The sequence below is a fragment of the Buteo buteo genome, chromosome Z (assembly GCF_964188355.1).
Source record: "Buteo buteo chromosome Z, bButBut1.hap1.1, whole genome shotgun sequence".
NCBI classification, from domain to species: domain Eukaryota; kingdom Metazoa; phylum Chordata; class Aves; order Accipitriformes; family Accipitridae; genus Buteo; species Buteo buteo.
In genome coordinates, this window is record NC_134204.1 from 83,774,452 (window position 1) to 83,793,678 (window position 19,227).

The following is a 19,227-nucleotide window of genomic DNA, read 5'->3' on the forward strand; positions in this document are numbered from 1 at the left end:
TGCTTCTCTCTCTACTGCTACTTCTTAGTAGACCTATTACAGCATTAGATCCAAATTAGTATCTATTTGTCTGCAAACAAGAATAGCTCTTAAATGCTTAAATGCTGAGTAATGAAGAGAGGACACTGAAAAACAAGCTTGCTCAGATAATTACAGGTTTTGAGACACCCAGTTCTAGATAACAAATGTGTACTTCAGTTACCTTAGATACTCTGCTAGAGCACAACCCTCACTTTAAGATAAAGTGAGAAACAAAATGGAAGTACAACATAGGTATATTTGCAATGTTTTATGTAATAGTTCAGTGGTCATAGAATCACCTTAGAAGTAAAACTTTGACCTAGAAAGCAATAAAAGTCTCAGCCAATTGTACCTGTTTCAAGTCTATTTGAGTACTACTGTTTTGAATTATCTAGACTAATAGTGACAATGACAATCACCTATGCTACTTACACAATATTTATTTCAGCTACCACTCTTCCTGAAATTTTTTTCTCTTTTTATGTTTTAAAAATTTTAGCTATCAATTCCATACACAATTCATCCACACATGGATCTTAAGACAAATTGCTGAGGTCAGTTCTCATACCAATGAATCTCAACTGTCCTCAGTAAAACCATTCCTCTCCTACACCAATATGTAAGATACAGGATTCCAGAAGGCAGCAGTGTGGTGGTACTCCACCCCTAGGAAGAACAACCCATCACTGTCAAGGAGATGCCAGAAGATAGCAGCTTTTGGGGAACAACCACCTTAACATTCAACACTCTGCAACTAATTCTCATTCTTCTGAAATAACAGAAGGTCTTTAGAGCTCAGCTGCAACTTCCACAATACCTCTGACAGCAGATGCTATTAAATTTTAAGTCTTTCACGTTTCTGTGACTTTCACAGGGCACTGCTTAGACTTATGGTTTTGTTCCCCATAACCCACAAAGAATTTTTAAAGGGAATCTTACAAAGGGACGCTCTCTTTGCCCAAAGGTGGGTTCATAATGTAGTCCTTAGTGATTGGTTTTACCCACAGTAGAACCATAAATAAAGGTGCCAAGAAGTTTATATGTAGCAATGTTCTGAAAGAAGAAAAAAAAAAAGGGGGAAGTTATTAAATATAAAGAATTACCATACTGTTGAAACAGGGGGTACAGATTCAAAAGGAGAAATCCAGATTTTAAAATAGTTGGGAGAAAGGTAAATAGGAAAATTACTTCCCTATTTTATAGGTATGACTTATGTTTCAACAAAACAGTAAAATTACATACTGTGAAATCATACAGGTTGTGGCTTAAAAAGAGTGCTCTCAGAATATCTGAAAACTTGATTTATTCAAAAAAATCTAACCAAAGGAGCTACCTGCATTATGTCACACTATAGTAAAAGACAGTTGTTGAAAATTTCCGTACGACAACGTAATACCAAACTGCACTAGCTATTGCAGTTTTACTCCAGAGAGTCAGCACCTCAGATAATTATGGGAAATATGCTGTTATATTACTAATTTTTTGGTCTATTAAAAATGTACCCAGATTCATTTCCATTATCTATACAGACCAGGGGAAACAGTTTTGAGAGGTCAGATTTCCCAGTTTAATGAAGATTTTTACTTAGGAACCTTGACTAAATGAGACTTGGTACTTACATTCAATTAAAGATACTCAGACAATTAAAAAAAAAAAAAGCCAGCACAGATACTCCACTTTAAAAGCATTGTATGAAACCGCACAGTTAACGTAAAAGTAGTAGTTTTTGTAATCTTTGGGTACAAAACAGACAACAAAATTTAAAAAGAGGGGATAGTTTTCTGGAGTTTTTCCTGCAATTAATATCCTTCTTCATTTCTGAACCCCATATGCCAATCATTTTTCATTACTAAAATGAAATTAGAACAGCTGAAGACTTCAGTGCTGCAGAACTGGTGGTTTTGCTAGCGCAATGCATCCTCACTAACAGAATCAGCTTGTCTATACTTCCATCTCCAACCGGAGTGCTTCTACACTACAGAAAAAATGAGGTAATCGAAAGTTATTCTGAAGAACACAAGACCTTACTGATTTCAAACTACCAAGCTTCCTAAAACCATTAAAATGTTTGCACGTTTCAAATGTCATCACATACACATTTAAATCATTGGTTTCAGATGAAGAAATAAGCACTGCTAGTTATTCAGTGTTGCTAGGGAACACGACAGCATCAAAGAACAGTCCAAAGCATTCCAGTAACTTGTGAAAGCATTTTACCTGAGCTTCTACTTATTTAAGATATCCTACTGAGTTAATGGACTCAAGTATGCCAAAGGGTGGCAAGAATCCCTTTCTGTTTATTTGAGTACAGGGAGAAAGGCTGAAAGGCGCTTGAAGCAGGCTCTGGAGAATGAGGGAACGTATATGAAAATGGTACAAATTGATCAAGAAGAGTCCAAAATATATGCAGGGAAGGATATTGCTGCTAAAGAAAAAAAAATCAAACTAGGTATCAATACCAAAAGAGACACCAGATTATTTTTATTCTGTTTACAAAAAAAAACCAAACCCCAAAAAACTTACTCCCTATAGACATAAAAGAACCACATTAATCATTTTGAACATATTAGTGAAGTGGTAGTTAATAATTATTTTTTTTTTCTTTTTTTTTTCTTCTGTCAGCATTCCCTGTAATGGAATGAGAAAGGGAGCTTGTTCCCTCTGTTTTCTTCTTCTGTGAGTTTTGGGGCTTTTTTCTTTTTCTTTTGTTGGATTTTTTTGAGGGAGCTTGGGGGCTGGTGGGTTTTTTGGGCAGCTTTGGGGATTTGGGGGATTTGGGGTTAGTTTTGGATTTTTTTTTTGTTTATTTGGTTGGTTTTGCTTTTTGGTTTTATTTCCCAAAAGTAGACAATGTATTTGACTGCAGAGAAAGGCATTGTTTTCCTGCAGCCAAATTAGAGAGCTTTGTGTCAATGACACATCATCCTCATTTACTACTCTCCCTTAGTCACTGTCAAACAACTGCAAACAGTCAATAATGATCTACTCATCAATAAAAACACATCACTAAGGGCAAATACTGATGTCTTCAATTAGAACCTATCATTTGACAATGATTCTTTGTCTATAATGGCATTACCTAATTACAGTGATATCGGACGAAGTTTTAATCCATTTAACATAATTTTTATATTGTTCCAGCTGAACAGTCAAAGTATCAGTAGACTTTTGAAAATAATTCTTGGTGTTGAGTTATCCTCAACAATCAGTTCCAACATCCTCTAAACTTTAAGTTAGAGAAGACTTATTTTTCGTAACCCCATTCTAGTGGATATTAATTACCCTTTTAGTTCTTGATTAATGAACTTCTGTTTCAGAGATGTTATGTTTCTGCCTAGGATCTCATGTCCACAGATCAGGAAAGGTGTTGAAAAATTAAAGGATACTTACAGAAAAGGCACAAGAAATTTTAAAATATTGAGAACCATAAAAATGAAAAACTAAGCAGTTTACTTAGCTGAAAAGAACAGATTAGGAAGTGACCCAGTCACAGTCTACACAGACAGAAACTTAACAGCAGATACAGCAAGCCAACAGCTTGCAGCTGTACCTGGATGTGTTCAACTACAAAGAGTGCAAGTATAACACAAAGTACTTGGTTATAAATTTACCAAGAGTAAGGACCCACTATAAACACAGATTAATTTTTAAGATGGGCATTTTGGGGGGAAGAGAAAAAAAGAATACAGTTTGAACATAAATAATTTTTGTATCAGAAAATGTAACTGTTCTCTCAGGAAAGTGACCAAACTAAATGATAACAATGGCTGGTGCTGCAGAATCTGTCATTAACATGTATTAAACATCAAAGGTCAAGATCTATGAAAGACATTTGGAGTTTCCCCCTCAATCAGAGAATGCTGAAGAGAAATAGTTAAATCGGAGAAAACATTTTACTACCAAACTCAAGGATGGCTGAAAAAGAAAATATTCCTTTAAATTGGTATAAACATCTGACCCTTATTAAATATTCTGGGTCATTTTTTCTTTGTATCTTACCCTAAACTTATTAAAGGCATGATGCCCACCTGGAGATCCAGGTGGAAAAAAAAAAGCCTGTGGCTGCACCTCTACTTCCTGAAAGTTATCTTAACTTCCAGAAAGATATGATGGGAGAAAGGAAGCAGTAAGCAGAAACATCCATGGTGGAGCTCTTCCAGGAGGAAAGGAACGCTCCTTTAATTGGGACTCTAATTACAAGGCAAAGAATCTAACAGACTGGCAGAGCACAGGTTGAGCAGAAACAGGCAGGTGGCAAGTCTGCTCAAGATACAAAAAGCTGGCAGCAACAGAAGTCTTAGTCACTACTACCCTCTTGTTGGAATAGTTTGCTTTGTTTATTTTCAGACATTAAAGATTTAAGACTGAGTAGCATATACCTATGTGCATATATTTTCTCTTACTGTGTTATTTTTTCTGTTGCTAAATTCAGAGCATCCAGATGCATTTGAGCCAGTCGCAAGCCAGGGAATGTCAAAAAAGCACCAATAAGTGAACACAGAACAGCCAGGAACAATTTGAAGGTTAGTTTAGACACAGGACCCCTAAAAGAAAAGAAAGGAAATAAGCATTTTCTTGGGGAGGAAGTTGGGGGGGGGGGGAGGGGTAACAGAGAATACTTTCAACTCAACAGTATCTAACATTTAATAAAAAACCCAAACAGTATTCTATAGTCTTCCTCTGGAATATCAGCATTATTACAAACCCATCAGGAGTTAAAAATTAAAAACGTCACCTATTTGTTTCCTAGAAAAATAGAAAACCTAAGCTACTGCCTATAAGATGTTAAGTTTGTTAGTAGAGAAGAACAAAAAAAAAAAGAATAATTTTATATTGTAATTAACAACAAATTATATAACAGAAATAGCTAATTGAATTTAATGATTATGTCTTTAAGAGAGGAACAGATGCATCATAAGTTTAGCTGGTCAAAGACAAAGTGGATATTTAAGTTATACTATTTACATTCTATCTTTATCCATTAAAAAGCTCTATCAAACTGTTATTACTGCAGTTTTTCACAGATTTATCTAAAACATATATGTGGCCAATTAATGTGTCTCTTCCAAGTGATGAATATAGTTGGTTTTAATGAACTATGGAGTATATAAAAAAAATTACTGAAAAAATATCCAGTAGAAACTAAATTATGGAATTAACGAACACTGGATTACACAAAAAAACAAGTGACATGTAACTAACACAGATTAAAGAGGAACAAAAACAAATCTAGTGATCCACATGAGTTTCAGATTCTTTCTTAATCTACGTCGTATAAACTACCAAGAGACACCATCATCAACTCAATCGCTGCTGTAAACAGCCAAAGCACTGCAAAAGTTCAAAAATAAATACACACTTAACAGGAAAATTAATACAGTAGTAAACTTGCAATAGCTTAGGAAAAGCAGGGTGAAGAAAGGCTAAAAACCACATGGGATTCAGTTAAGGGTTTCCCATGAGTTTACTCATAAATGACCCACTAATCTAGTTTGAGGAAACTTCTGTTCCTCAAAAATAAAGAGATTCCATAGCTTCCCCATGTTACTTGTGAATTTCTAAGCAAGAAATTCAAAGTTGTGCTCCCACTGTGATGACACACCCTACAAATGCATTTTAGAGCCTGTGTATAAGGGAAGAATTGCAACAGAAATCCATTTTACAATATACAAAGGCTGTCTACGACAGCAATTGTGTATTTATGTAACATCACAAGCTATGGCATGTTCCTTTGACAGTCTATACAAAAGTTGGATGTCCTGTAGCAAGCAGATGTTATTCCATAATAGGAAAACACTATCACAACCTGAAAACAGGATTGAACACCAAAATTTACTCCTAATGCCAACTTTATCACAAGCTCCACCTGTAGCTTTTGCACACTCATCCTCTTGCATACCACAGGAATGGCAAGAAATACCTACCACCTGTTTTAAGCAATCCTTGCAAAGCTGAAGGGAATTACCATGAAAAAAGTGTTTATAGTTTTGAACTCTACTTTATAAACTACAACCAAAATGTCAGGGTAGAAACTATCTCCAAATTAAAAAGAGAAAACACAGATGCAACTTAAGTTACTTGTGAGTACTGATGAATTATTTTCATTAATCCACTTCTTCACATTATTATAGAGATTTTAAGCACGTACAAGAGCAAAACATGCAAGACAAATGCTTGCTAAGAAAATCCAAGTGGTTCAGTTATAAATACACACATAAAACAGACAAATATATTTCCAGAAACTTACTGGGATTCCAAACCCTGCTTTTCAAGAAACTGCATAGCACTTTCTGAGAAATTCGAGAATCCTGCAGAGACACATATATGTATTTTATTGCAGTACAAATGCAAAATCCCATTTTTCAAATAAAATGCTAGGTAACAGGTCATCTTTTAAACAAATTTTCATAGGTCTAGAATAGCTCTTTCATGTGCTAATTAGTAAGCCATAAGGCAATAAAACTTGATTATTAACATCTCTGATATTTGTACACTTCCGAAACATGAATAAAATTAACAGTATTTTTTACAAACATAAGTATTTCCTTTTTTTTTTCACTAAAGGAGCTTCACTTTACTATGAAAGGCAAAATAGGTTAAATGTAAAACTGGAAGGCAAATATAATTAACATAACAAACAACATAGGCAAAGATTACACTATTTAAGAGAAAACAGGGAAATACACAGGATATCACTCAGAATCTGCATTCCAAAGCAAAATTTCTTGTGACATATAGGACATATAGAATTTACTTTAACACAGCTATTTAAAAAAAAAAAAAACCTAAAAGACTGGAAATAAAATTTTTCAGGTCTTGCAATCACGAGAGCTGTTGCAAACATTAAAGAAAGGAGTTACCTGATTCCAGTCCAAACTCTAGATAGTTTTCTGTGACAATGAGAATTGCCATTGCTTTCACAAAGAAGAAAAAACCAAAGGTGACACAGACTGATCTTTCACCTCCATCCTCTACTTTGAAATAATGGGTAGTCAACGAAAACAGTACCTTACTACACAAGAAAAAGGTCAAGGAAAATTAAGTCTGTAAAATAACTATATTTAAGAATTATGAAGCTGTATTTTGGTCACCTATACTAGGGCTGTTCTGTAATGTGCAGGTTTTTTAAAGAAGTAATATGTGTTCAACCAATTTCAGGTTAAAATTACAGAATACTGTAAAGCATAATAATCACATAATGGGTACCCAGGAATACACTAGTTTGGAGTATAGTTTTGATTTAGGCTTACTAATAGTCAACTGCAGCAACATTCACTACCAATCTAGGAGAATTAAACTGCAGTTTAAATGTAAATGACTACATAATCATAAATTACATCAAAGAAAAAAATAAGACAATTGTATCTTCAATGCAAAATATCGAGCTAAATGACAAGTATTTCATCAAACCATACAAGTCAAGATTTAATATAACTTAATTTCAAAATCCAAAACACTGCTTTTGAATGGAACAACTGTGGTGGCAGGGAAGTGAATAAACACTTTTTTAACCACAGAGGAGCTATATGTGTTCCTCCTAGATGCACAACCCTAAGGTATAAATACCAACAGCAAGAAGACGATGCTCCAACAAGCACTTCTATCAATAACGGGACAAAATTTCTCAACTATGAAAACTTCGCCTCTCAGGGAGCATAGACCTGCCCTACAAGAAACTTAAAAATGGCATGGGATTGTTGCTTAGATTATTATGTGACTGTTTAATAAACAGAAAACAAGTGCAAAGATGAAATTTATATTTCTCTACTTTCACGTGCACGTGTTTGAGATTTCTCAGCTATCAAAGATAGTAAAACAACAGCACATTTGGTACCATCTCGGAAAGAAAATCTACCCACTGCTCATCTTGGGGGGAAAAAAAACCAACCACCACCAACAAAAAAAAACCTTAAAAAAACCTATATAGTCTGGTATGATATATTAAGTCCTTTCATGTAACCCCAGTGCCACAAATATGAACATCTAAGACATCACCTGCTCTGTTATCAAGCTGTTTTTAAAATGTTTATGGAGTATTTTCCTTTTTAACACATTTCTAAACATAATTAGCTCCAAAGTTAAACAGTAGATTAGGATAAGTTTTTCATGATACATTGTCAACTTTTATTACAATGAACTACAGCCCATTATAATTATTTTTTTTTCTAAATGGCAGGCAATATCCAGTCCATATTTTAAAAAAGTACTTGGAGATCACTCCAGACATTACCTGTTTGGAAAAATGAAAAAGAAAAAGAAAAAAAGAAGATTTTTAGTGTAAACTGTACTCTTTTTCCACTATGCACAAACCAGGACACATACTCATTCATATTTGCACTTTTTCTAACAGTGGAAGTATTTTCAGATGTAGATTACATGAAAACATGTTATAGAGTATCTATTCAGTAAAACATTTGAACAGTCATCAGTTAATCTCTCAAGAAACTATATGATTATGCAATATCTCACTTCATTAAGCAGCACATATTTAACATACACATTGCTGTATTTCATGTATATGCAGAGGTACTCATAAGCACACAGTAATGTGGCCTAAGCACAGCATCTAATGACTCTTAAGTTCACAGTACTCAACTTAAGCTCCCTTCATACTTCACGGAAAGAACTGATTTATCTAAAGGAAGACTTAAATAATCCTAAAAAGAGGTACCTAATGGATCATATAGAATGTGTTCCAGAAACCTCTGTTTCTCTAATAATATGTTCTTAAACGAAGTGTCTTCTTACATCTAGGGACATCGGTCACAAATTGAAAACACATTGATTTCAAATCTCGAAGTTATACAAAGGACTTCATAACAGTTTGTGATCAATAGTCCTAACCTATAAACAGATTTATAATCCCCTAGACACTTCATGTTTTCAACTATGGATTGTGCCTAAAGGATGTGGAAAATGCAGCCAGGAAAAAGAAAGCATACTGACAGTAAATTCCAATTACAGTGCAGATTCAGAACCATATATATAAATTAATGATTATGCAAACTATATGTGAATGAAACCCTGTTACTTGAATAATCACCACTGCTACCTATTTTAGGGATGGAAAAAATCAAAGCATTATGGCTTGCTTCATCAATTCCTTTCACTGCTTGACCTACGTTTTAGGACCTACTGAAGAAATAATTCAGGAATATACAGTGCTAAGTTAATAGATTCCTCACCCTCCCCACCCCACTTTTTGTAATCTTTTTTTTTATTTTTGGTCATAAAAGGTGATATGCCTGTAGAATTCATGGTATACACTTTTACAAAAATAATTTTATGTTTTAAATTGCTGCAATTATGGAATTTTTTTTATTATATAGTCCACTGGTATTTATGCACATGGTTGAAGAGAAAAACATCCATCTTCTGTTTCTATTAAAATAAACGAAACTTTTGGATTCACAATTGAAAACCAGATAAACTCCTCTATATTATTTCTAATTGCATGTATGTAGAAAATATTACAGTTTAAGGCTTAGAGGTTATTTTAAGGTATTTGATGACTGATTTTCCCTAGATGAACCTTCAGTCAAGTTAAGACTGTCGCTTTCCTTTGCTATGCCATCGATATGTTTTCCAAAAGTAGCCAGTGAAATTTACTAATCTACCAATGAAATCAGGTTACTTAAATCTTTTCAGATAAGACAGCCTCCCAGCTGAGAAATACCTTACTTTTGCTATACCACATTAATTTGCCTAAATACCTTGCCTTTGCAACAGAAATGATTGCATACAACACTGTTTAAAAGTTTATACACAAAAAATTAAGTAACCTGACTTACTCAGCTGTTCTCAGTGATGAATTTTAAACAGCTGTATAAGTACAGTAATTTAAATTAGGTACACGCTACTATTAAGATGGATCATCTCTGTATTGTCCATCTTACTCTATCCTCATGCACATTCTTCCTCACACCAATAAAGTAGTTTGTTATTTTACAAACCCCATCTTTTGCAAGTAAGCTGGCTGCAACTGCTATATTTAAAATAGTGATCAATAACTCAGTTTGCTAATTTTGAATATTTTTTCTGACAGAAGCCACCTTTCCAAGTTTCCAAATAATAGAAATCATCAATCTGTGAATAGTTACTATTGTGAATAGTTACTAGTTGAACTTCTGGAATTTTTCTGAATATCTACACTATGAACATTAAAAAATGCTAATAGTGGGTTACTGCACTGCATCAAAACATCCATTTCTGGAAGACACAGCTGAAAAAAATTCCAATCATCACTTCCAACTTCTCTAAGCTTTTCTTGGTCATTCTGTCAGCCAAATCCTTAGTACAACCTATCACCTCTTAACACGCAGACATGACACAGAAAAAACACCTGCCATCAAAACACAAAATTGTTCTAGAATTAGTTCTTGATGTATCACGTTGACTGCTTTCAACTGAAAATATGGAAGCAACCAAATTTTTCTAGCACTTTAATTACAGTGAATCGTTTCTGGTCTCGAAACACTGAATTAGTAAATAGTTGTATAAATTTTGAAGTATTCTCAGCATCCCAGAGGCCTGATGTCACAACACATGAATGAACCAGCTTTCTTCTGAAATCTCTTTTCACCGTCCTAGTTTCCGGTGATCACAAGGATTGTTATCAATACCTCTGTGTATCACTCTTTGCACCATCCTCCTTCACCCAAAAACCCATAATGCCCGGAATAAGTTATGTTAACGTATTTATGGAGATGTTAACTCTAATACAAAGTTTAGAGTGTGCTTCCTGGTACTGCAGCCTTCTGCATTGCCACTAACCCCTCAGACTGTACAGGATCACACTACTTCATCCCCTCGGTCCAGGAACCATACAGGCAATTAAGGAAAGTCCTATTTAATATTAGGAAGCAGTGACTTTACAAGGATTTCTAGAAAATTGCTTACCCTGTGCAGAAGCCTCAAATAAAAACAAGGTCTCTTTAATGCCACAGAAACAAAAAGTAAATAAAAGCTGTACAAAGTGGCAGAAAACTAGTTCTGACTATTTGTTTCCTTTGTATAATCAATGACTGTTCAACTACCTAGCACTGGATAAGTAATTATACTTATACAAGGTGACACTTGTATACAGGTTTCTTATTTCCCAGAATTTATTTATTTCTGAAGGCCTGGTCCTACATATCAGGCCATTCTTCTCTAGGCTTTCCCACATCTGCATATGTTTTTAGAAGTGTCACATGAATTTTAAACTTTAATTTCTCTAACCTTTCTCGCACCCCAAAAAACTGATAGAAGTCCTTAAGAATTTTCTCTCTGAAGTATACTGCCTTTTACCAAAAACTCAAAACAATATTCGTTCCTTAGACAATACACGCCTAGGTACAAAAATGCTAAAGCATGCAACAGACTGTTTACAGCTTGTTAAATAAAATCTAGGTTTTAGCACATGATCTTTTGCTTTTAATACTATTGTATCTGATCTTACTTCCCTTTCAGTCATGTAGGAAGGCTAGTGAGAAAATATAGCTAATGTGCTTCTAACATGCAGGGAATACTAGATCTGTTTCAATCTCCTCCAGGGCCAAACGTGCAATTAGATCTCAAGTGCTTCAGCCAGATTAGGATAAAACTGGAAATGCTCGTTTAGGCTCAATTCATATAAAAATGGAAGGTGAGAAAGAAACAATCAAAAAAAGACCCCAATAGCTACTTGCATGCTCAAAGAGACAGAAAGCTTGCACTGCCAGGCAACTTAATCTTTTTTAATTTCTGCATTTGGCTTTGCCCTGAATTGATAACCAAATGAAAGCAGTGGTTAGAATTGTATTCAAATACCACTGTAAGAAAGAGTTATTGCAGAATATTTTCCTACAATATATAATTCACAACTCTACTTCACCTAGAGTTGCAATCATTGTAGTATTATTTAAGCTGGCTACACCCGAGATTTGAAAGATGAAGCAAATGGGGTGTTGCCACCAATAAATTTAAGAGGACACTGTGGCTTTAGTATTTGAAGCTTGTTTTTCCATTAGTTCTATTAACCTCCCCCTCATCCTCAAAATGGGAGTCAAAGGTGTTGGCTTTCATTTCTGATTTCTTAAGCAGGAGCTGCCTCTCTCTCCTTCCCTCTGCCAAGATTAAACTAGAATTCCTGACTTCACCCAAACAAATAAAATAAAGGCTGTGCAATAACAGCTCTATATTAGCTATAATATAGCTCTAATATAATTATAAGGTGCACAAAAGCCAGACCCTGACTTTCCTGTCACTACCTAGTAGACTAGAAAAACCACCTTTTGGACTGTGGATCTGTCCACTGACAATTCAAAGGAGAAATACCTGGTCTGGAAGCAAGCTAGTGACAGTCTTTTCCATAATGTGAAACAACTCCCTCTTCCAGTAAGTTTTTACTCTTTACAAGAAAAATTCTGGATATCATTTACACTTCAGGCGACTTAAGAAAAGAATTCCCATCCTTATCGTAAAGGCAGGACACATTTTAATAATTAACAAGAACAGACAAGCATTAAGCATATCCAGAACTGTTAGCCAAATATAACTAAACATTCAGAACTAAACAAGAGTTCAAGGGTTTTACATAACACCATCAGCTATTGCTAACACCAGAAAAATAAAAAAACCAAACCACCCACAACACAGTAAGAATCTCTACTGAAGAACAGGCATTTATACAGAAGAATCAATTTTGAATATTCAAGTGCTATATCGACCCTAACTTAGCACTTGATCTGGTTGTCAGCTGCTGAGGGAGCAGAGGAGTTGAAGAAATTCATTTTCTAACTCACCTTTCCATAACCTGCACTCTTGCAGGCCCTTATTCAATTCCACTGCTTTATCACCTATCACATCTTTAAAAGACAACTTTCCTCCCTAAAGTGTACATCTGGATTGGTATGTGGAAAGCAGTTAATTACCATGCAAGCATCCATGTCTGATACTGCTTTCTCTAGTAAAAACAAATATAACAGCTGCTTCTTTTTATGGTTTGACATTGCCTGTTTCCTAAATACCCCACTTTTTTTTCCCTCAGTTTCAGAGGGAAGTTCAGCTTTTCACAGAGCTTTGAAAATGTACCACCTCAGCTCCTACAACTGTCCACACATTTTTTCTTCTGCAGTCTTTTTTAGTGTCTTGAATGTATTTTAATATCATGAATCCATACATGTATCTTTGCAATAAATTAGTATACACATTACTGTCCCATTTTGTTCAGGAACTATCAGATTAAACATACTGAAAACAGAAAGTGTGGAGTAAATTGCACACTTCTCCAAAAGCTGTAAATACTTTCTGTAGAAAAATTTATTTCTGACTGCCAAACTGGGCAAAACCAAATTCGTTTAGAACTACTACATATAATAGATGAGCACTAACTGTATGTTCACATACATGTATTTTTTTCCATAAATGGTTTGGTATTAATGTTAACAAGCTAGTGATATCAGCATGTACAAAGAGCACGTACAGCATATACATTCCCTAACAATGGCACTAGCTTACACGATCCTTTTTCCAAATGCTTAATATTTGTGACTCTTGCCAATCAACAATACAGAGCTTTATATGAATTGCAGAAAGATGTAAACTATTTGGAACAGATAGTGTCATTTAAGAAAACAGAAAAGGATACACTGCAAAAGCCAAGACAAGCAGACACCACACTACACTTATATTCATTTCTTGTGAGGGCTTCACAATACTGTAATAGGCTTCCGTCACCACATACACAACTGTAGCTGCAACAGTGAAATCCACCAACCACTGATATTCTGGAAAATAATGCAATGCTGAAAAATACAAGATTGCAAATGTTAAAGGTGTGATATTTTTAAGGCAGTTACTGGTATATATAGAATGGAGTGACAATTTTAAAATGTTTTGAATTAACTGAGGTCTAGGTAGGCCCAGATCATCCAAGTAAAGAGCAACAACAGCGAAAAAGCCACATTTTTTCCACTCGGCAACCTGAGCCTCACTCTTCACTTCTGTTACTCGATACTTGATGACTACTCAAATTTATAAGGCTACAAGATTTTACTATTTTGTCATCTCAGCTTTTATACATTAACATCCTAAATTCAAAATGCATACATAATTTAGATCTCAACATCATGACAGAAAATGGTTCTCCAGTTGAGCCTAGCTGCAATTCTAGGTAAGAGTTTTTTTGACTCTTTGTTAAAGATTAAAAGCTCATCGGCAATCATTTAAAATACTACATATAATCACTTCCTCTTTTTCTTTACAAAACCAGTAAGATACTGATGGTTTGTTCTTCCAGGTTTTGTTAGTATCTCCTGTACAGCAATAAATCATTGTGTAAATTCCACTCTAAAAATTCTGGGGATCATACTGTGTTGCATGCAGGTTGGGTGATTTACAAAGAGAGAACATGCATATAAAAACGTAGATAGGAAGAAAATGTGTATCACACATGAATACATATCCATATATGAGTTTTCTGTAACAGAATGACTGGTTATGATTAAGGAATCAAAAATGACCATGTAAAAAACCTGCAACTTCCAAAACACTTAATGCTGCTTATTTCTGTACTGTCACTTTCAGTTTCTAGGCATTTTACCTCTATGTTTCAGATGTGTGTTTGGAAAGGTCTAGGTTTCAATGCTACAGCGCATTTCCTATTTCAGATGAGCAGAAAGTATGTTTCAACATCTGCCAATTGTCATTTTCTTGTACAAAGCTATGATCTCTATTTCAAATAGACTATGATGTGATCCTTTCAGTGTTGTCTCATATTGCTATGGATGCCGGATACAACAATAGATGTGCTTTATGCTGAATTTCACCTACTCATCCTTTTCTATAACACTGCTATTAAGATGTCACCCACAGAACAAGCAAGGAGAAAATGCTGGTTTTGGCTGGGGCAGAGTTGATTTTCTTCATAGCAGCTAGTATGGGACTATGTTTTGGATTTGTGCTGGAAACAGCATTGATAACACAGGGATGTGTTAGTTATTGCTGAGCAGTGCTTGCACAGAGCCAAGGGCTGTTCTGCTTCTCCCCCCACCCCACCAGGGAGCAGGCTGGGGGGGCACAAGGAGTCGGGAGGGGACACAGCCGGGACAGCTGACCCCAACTGACCCAAGGGAGATCCCATGCCATAGGACATCATGCTCAACATAGAAAGCTGGGGAAGAAGGAGAAGAAGGAAGGGGGGGGACGTTCGGAGTGATGGAGTTTGCCTTCCCAAGTCATGGTTAGGCGTGATGGAGCCCTGCTGTCCTGGAGATGGCTGAACTCCTGCCTGCCTGTGGGAAGTGCTGCAGGAATTCCTTGTTTTGCTTTGCTAGGGCATGTGGCTTTTGCTTTACCTATTAAACTGTTTTATCTGAACCCAGGAGTTTTCTCATTTTTACCCTTCTGATTGTCTCCCCCCTCCCGCCAGGGAGGAGTGAGCAAGCAGCTGTGTGGGGATTAGTTGCCAGCTGGGGTTATACCACAACAGAGACTTAGCCCTAATTCTTGCCTTCTCATTTAACATTATTATCAGTTGTTCTTCTATTTATTCATTGTCTATAAAAAAAAAGATATTCCAACATTCACTGCAAACAGGCATTTGATAGGAAGAATCAGGATATATTTGAAATAAAGTAATATCATCTTCATCCACTTGTTCTTACCAATAGTGTCCCTTTCAGTCACAGATTTTGTTTCCAGATGAAGATCAATGTCTTTCGGAATGGTTAAGGGTTTGTTTTCAATATGACCATTATATTTTCTGTAAAAATAAATAAACAAACAGATAATACACACATGGATATAACAAAATAAATTTTTTCAATATATAACAGCATTCCAAATTTAAGAAAAGTGCAGACCACTTTTTTGCCAAATGCAAACACTTTTATCTATCTACCTAAAAGCATTAGCTCCAGTTCAAATTTTGAGAAACAACCAGGTATGTCAATGATTCCCAGCTTTATCTTGCAAGGCTCTGACATACTACTGTGGTGTGGGTTTAAATAGCTTCTATATGCTGCATCCTGAGCATGTATTAGGGCAAGATCCAGTGGCCAGTATTTACTTCAGCCCACTGATTTTCTCTGTTCAGGGAGCTACAGGGTGTTCTAGTAAGTTCTCACAGTCTCAAAAGGTTAGTGATACAAGCACAGCTACAGAACAGAATATATCCACCCCGCCATACAGATACCCTGAAGAAAATCAAACTAAACTCAGACTTTTTAATTGAAGTCTATACCAGGAAGCTGAAAGACAGGAGTATTAAAGTCTTTGGATTGAAAGTAAGTAAAGAACAACAGACAGACTTGGCAGCGTTAATTTATTGAACATTCACTGGAAATAACAAGCAGTAATCTATCTTGGAAGATAGCTGATAAGAAACAAAAGATAAAAAACCATATTTCCCAAAAAAGCATTAGGCTTTTTTGTCACAACAGGGTGCTCAGCAAGTACATCATGTGAGCTAGACTAACCTAGATCCTTGAAAAATCCATCCTGCTAGCCATCAATCAGAGACAATTTTAAGACAGTTTTCTAATCTAAAAGGGTATGTGTAGAAATACTATAGACTTGTTTCAATTCATACCCTGCTTATGAAAATAAGCAAAAAAAAACATTACCACAGTATTACTAGCAATCCCAGTGATCCAGTAAATCCATCGTGCTCTCTTTGGGGAGACAGACGAGGCTAAGTACATCACGATACATACAGCACCAGGGATCAAAGCTATGTTCCAGGTCCATAAGAGTAACACACAGATTCATTTGTTCCTATCATAGAGGTGGCTGCTTGCTTACACAAAAGGAAAGAATAAGGCAACCAGTGGCTGATCCTCACACTGCTAAACCCTTCCTGGCTTCCAGTATTAAGCAACTTGAGGATAATCTGAGCCAGGGATTGCATCATCTTCTGAAACCATCACTTTTCAAAACTTACTTGAATTTGCCTAATCCCTTTCTGAACCAGTGTCCTAGTTTCAGGTGGGACAGAGTTAATTGTCTTCCTAGTAGCTGGTACAGTGCTATGTTTCTGAGTTCAGTATGAGAAGAACGTTGACAGCACTGATGTTTTCAGTTATTGCTAAGTAACATTTAGTCTAAAATCAAGGATTATTCAGCTTCTCATGCCCAGCCAGCGAGAGCACTGGAAGAGCACAAGAAGTTGGAATGGGACACAGCCAGGGCAGCGAACCCAAACTGGCCAACAGGGTATTCCATACTGCGTGACGTTACATCCAGTACATAAACTGGGGGGAGGAAGGGGCAGGGGAGATCACCACTCAGGGACTAACAGGGCATCGATCGGTGGGTGGTGAGCAATTGCACTGTGCATCATTTGTATATTCCAATCCTTTTATTATTACTGCTGTCATTTTATTAATGTTATCATTATCATTATTAGTTTCTTCTTTTCTGTTCTATTAAACCATTCTTATCTCAACCCACGAGTTTTACTTCTTTTCCCGATTTTCTCCCCCATCCCACTGGGGGGAGAGGGGGGCGAGGGGGGGTCAGTGAGCAGCTACGTGGTGCTTAGTTGCTGGCTGGGGTTAAACCACGACAACCAGTATGAAACTTGCTGAGCTGCGTAGTGTCTTGTGACACCAAGTTCCACAATGTGTGTCCAAAATTGAGAAGTCCTTAAATCTACTCTACTAACATCATTCAGTGTCTCCTTCTACAACACAGTAGTAGAGCAAAAGGCTCATTTTCGTCTGGAGCTCTGAAACTACACCTACATCATGATATTCACTTTCCTGAAAACAAGCCACACTACTAGACTTTAAATTGAAGAAAACCAAATGCTCTTAAAAGAACCTGAACAAAGTCAAAGATATGTGAAATTGGGCTGAGAGATTGCCATCACTAACTAAGGTAAAACTTACCTCATCACTATTAAAAAAAAAAAAAAAATCATTAAAGCAGATCAGAAAATGTTTTGTTAGGTTTAAAAAAAAAAAATTCAAACCCAAAACTTAAAAACCCTAAATGGCTAGAAGGAAACAGTAAACTTTACCACATTTTAGAATAGCACCTCTGAAATTAGAAAAGGAAAGGTGGGTTTTCCATAGAAAGATGAGTTACTGAGACATAAGCATTAAAAAGAAATTCAGTCAATCAATTGTGAGCTTATTTGTAAGGAATGATGTCGTCTCAGCTAATAAGTGAGATAAGAATACAAGCAGAAAGCATTAATAATTTTTTTCCAGTTGATATTAATTCCTAGTATCATCCGAACCACAAGAATTTTAATGGACAAACTAAAACTGAGGATAGGAATCTAAAGCATTACTCAGAAAATTCAGGGGCTCAGGTCTAAACAAGAAGTCCCAAACACTGCCCAGCCACTTGAGTACAAGTTTCTGTGTGCTTCCCTGCCCCTAGCTGTACTCTGATGTTTTCCTACTACATGCACCCAGGAGTACCATCATCTTGAGTGAGATGAGCATTTTGATAACTGAAGCCATTTCAGCTCAACAAAATTTGGTGTTCCTACACTTTAATTATCCCAGGGGACAAATAATCCAAGAGACACAGTCAGAACATACCCAGGATCATTGACAGCTTTAGTTCAAGTAATTCATAGTAGCTATGGACCTTTTCATTAGCCTAACAATTTAATGTAACACAAATTATTCTGAAATAGAAAATCTGCCTAATATTCAAGTGCTATTAAAACCTACAGCATAATACACTGAAGTGTAATATGCATTGAATAAAATGGAGTAGAATTTCACACTACAGCTGTTTCTAAGGCTAATTTTCAAGCAAGTTCCTTGGACCTCCTTTTGTTATTTCTCTTTTAATTAGTTCATATTGGGAAAGTATTTAGGTAAGGAGCACGTACTACATTTTGCAAGACTATGGACTTGACAAAGCAAATTCTTTATCTTGGAAAGACACGGGGAAAATCATGTAGATGCATCCTTATTTGTCCTACACCATCTGTTTCACATCTCCTTGGCTCAAGGGCGCACTGCATTCCATTTTGTGCAACCTAAAACAGTACATCCAAACCAATTCAACAGAAACAATTCCTACTTTAAACTACAGTTCTCCTCCAACACCAGCCACTTCTTTAGAGGACAGAGAGGTATATTTATTGACTAAGAAGTGCATTATTCATTCTGTAGTTAAAACAGCAAAGCAAAGAAAGCATCATTTAAGCCTCCACACTACCGTCTTGGATTCTTTGAAGTTTCACAACGCTCTGTGATTAACAGTTACCCTCATACAAAC

The 19,227-nt window shown here is 35.9% G+C and overlaps 1 protein-coding gene across 3 annotated transcripts in view; it reads right to left on the reverse strand.

The window, feature by feature from the left end:
* TMEM161B (transmembrane protein 161B) overlaps positions 1 to 19,227 on the reverse strand; it is a 49,747-nt gene that overhangs the window by 11,723 nt on the left and 18,797 nt on the right. For 2 of the 3 annotated variants that reach the window (XM_075021854.1, XM_075021853.1), the window contains exons 4-9: positions 15,648 to 15,745; positions 13,631 to 13,787; positions 6,882 to 7,033; positions 6,269 to 6,329; positions 4,425 to 4,565; positions 961 to 1,074 (exon numbers count right to left, since the gene is read on the reverse strand). In XM_075021854.1, the coding sequence (XP_074877955.1) occupies positions 961 to 1,074; positions 4,425 to 4,565; positions 6,269 to 6,329; positions 6,882 to 7,033; positions 13,631 to 13,787; positions 15,648 to 15,745 (723 nt within the window). The remainder of the gene's footprint in view (positions 1 to 960; positions 1,075 to 4,424; positions 4,566 to 6,268; positions 6,330 to 6,881; positions 7,034 to 13,630; positions 13,788 to 15,647; positions 15,746 to 19,227) is intronic. The other variant, XM_075021856.1, reaches the window with a different exon arrangement.